Source organism: Calidris pugnax, unplaced genomic scaffold (assembly GCF_001431845.1).
Source record: "Calidris pugnax isolate Ruff unplaced genomic scaffold, ASM143184v1 scaffold133, whole genome shotgun sequence".
NCBI classification, from domain to species: domain Eukaryota; kingdom Metazoa; phylum Chordata; class Aves; order Charadriiformes; family Scolopacidae; genus Calidris; species Calidris pugnax.
The window spans coordinates 9,279,878-9,281,284 of NW_015090977.1; the positions used below are offsets into that span (position 1 = coordinate 9,279,878).

General features: G+C 61.5%; 1 protein-coding gene across 1 annotated transcript; it reads left to right on the top strand.

Moving 5' to 3' along the window:
• Positions 1–637: 637 nt before the first annotated feature.
• LOC106894431 (claudin-3-like) lies at positions 638–1,401 on the top strand. Its single transcript, XM_014953077.1, has one exon. The coding sequence runs from the start codon at positions 741–743 to the stop codon at positions 1,383–1,385; it is 645 nt and encodes a 214-aa protein (XP_014808563.1). The 5' UTR covers positions 638–740; the 3' UTR covers positions 1,386–1,401.
• The last annotated feature ends 6 nt before the right edge of the window (positions 1,402–1,407 follow it).

A 1,407-nucleotide genomic window follows, 5' to 3' on the forward strand; every position in this document is an offset into this window, starting at 1 on the left:
AGGGTAAAAGTTACATTTATAAATATATTTATTATTTGAGTTGGGGGATTCCTGCTTGGGCTCCCTGTCCAGTGGGGTGGGAGCCCGTATGTATCCCATGGGATGGTGGAATCGGAGCACAAAGCATCCCCGGCGCGGCGAAGGGCTTGCACTTTGCACAGCAAGGCACAAGGTGGCCGGTAAAGTTTCACCCCAACCCCGGTTGAAAACGTGAGCCCTGATAAGGACCTTCCAGAAATAAACCAAACTCTGACCCCGGGAAAGGTTGTTGTTGGTGGGGAAAAAAAAAAAAAAGGGGAGGGGGGGGGGGGAAATGTGGACGCTGAAGGGTCTTCCAACAAAAGTCTGGGAATGAGCATGGCGGCCACACTTCCCGGCATCCATCACCCCGAAACCGAAGGGATGGAAGGTGGTGTTTCTCCTTCTTTCTCTCTCTCTCTTTCTCCCCCTCCTGCCCTTCTCCGGTAACCCGGCGCCATCTCCGCAAACAAAAGGGGAGGGTGTGGGACCAGCGGGTGACGGTGACGGAGAGGAGCGTCCAGCGGCGAAACCCCACCCCGGGCGGGCGCTGGAGGTGGCCCCCGCCAAGCCCTTTATAAGCGCAGGTGCACCCAGGTGTAAGCTGATTCCCCCGAGGGCTGCGAGCAGCGAAGGGTGACGGTGACAAGCTTCGATCCCCAGGTTCCTCCTCCGCCATCGCCCGGCCAGTGGCAAGCCAAGAGGCAGCGGCGGCCACCACCATGTCGATGGGTTTGGAGATCGGTGGGGTGTCCCTCTCGGTGCTGGGCTGGCTCTGCAGCATCATCTGCTGCGCCTTGCCCATGTGGCGGGTGACGGCCTTCATCGGCAACAACATCGTGACGGCCCAGATCATCTGGGAAGGGCTGTGGATGAACTGCGTGGTGCAGAGCACGGGGCAGATGCAGTGCAAGGTCTACGACTCCATGCTGGCCCTGCCGCAGGACCTGCAAGCCGCCCGCGCTCTCCTGGTGGTGGCCATCGTCTTGGCCGTCCTGGGTTTGATGGTGGCCATCGTGGGCGCCCAGTGCACCCGCTGCGTGGAGGACGAGAGCACCAAAGCCAAGATCACCATCGTCTCCGGCGTCATCTTCCTCCTCTCCGGCGTCATGAACCTCATCCCCGTCTCCTGGTCGGCCAACACCATCATCCGGGATTTCTACAACCCGCTGGTGCTGGACGCGCAGAAGCGGGAGCTGGGCACCTCGCTCTACGTGGGCTGGGCGGCCTCCGCGCTCCTGCTGCTGGGGGGGGCCCTGCTCTGCTGCTCCTGCCCCCCCAAAGACGACAGGTACCCCACCGGCAAGGTGGCCTACTCCGCCCCGCGCTCCGCCGTCACCAGCTACGACAAGAGGAACTATGTCTGAGCGCAACTCCCCCCAAAACCAG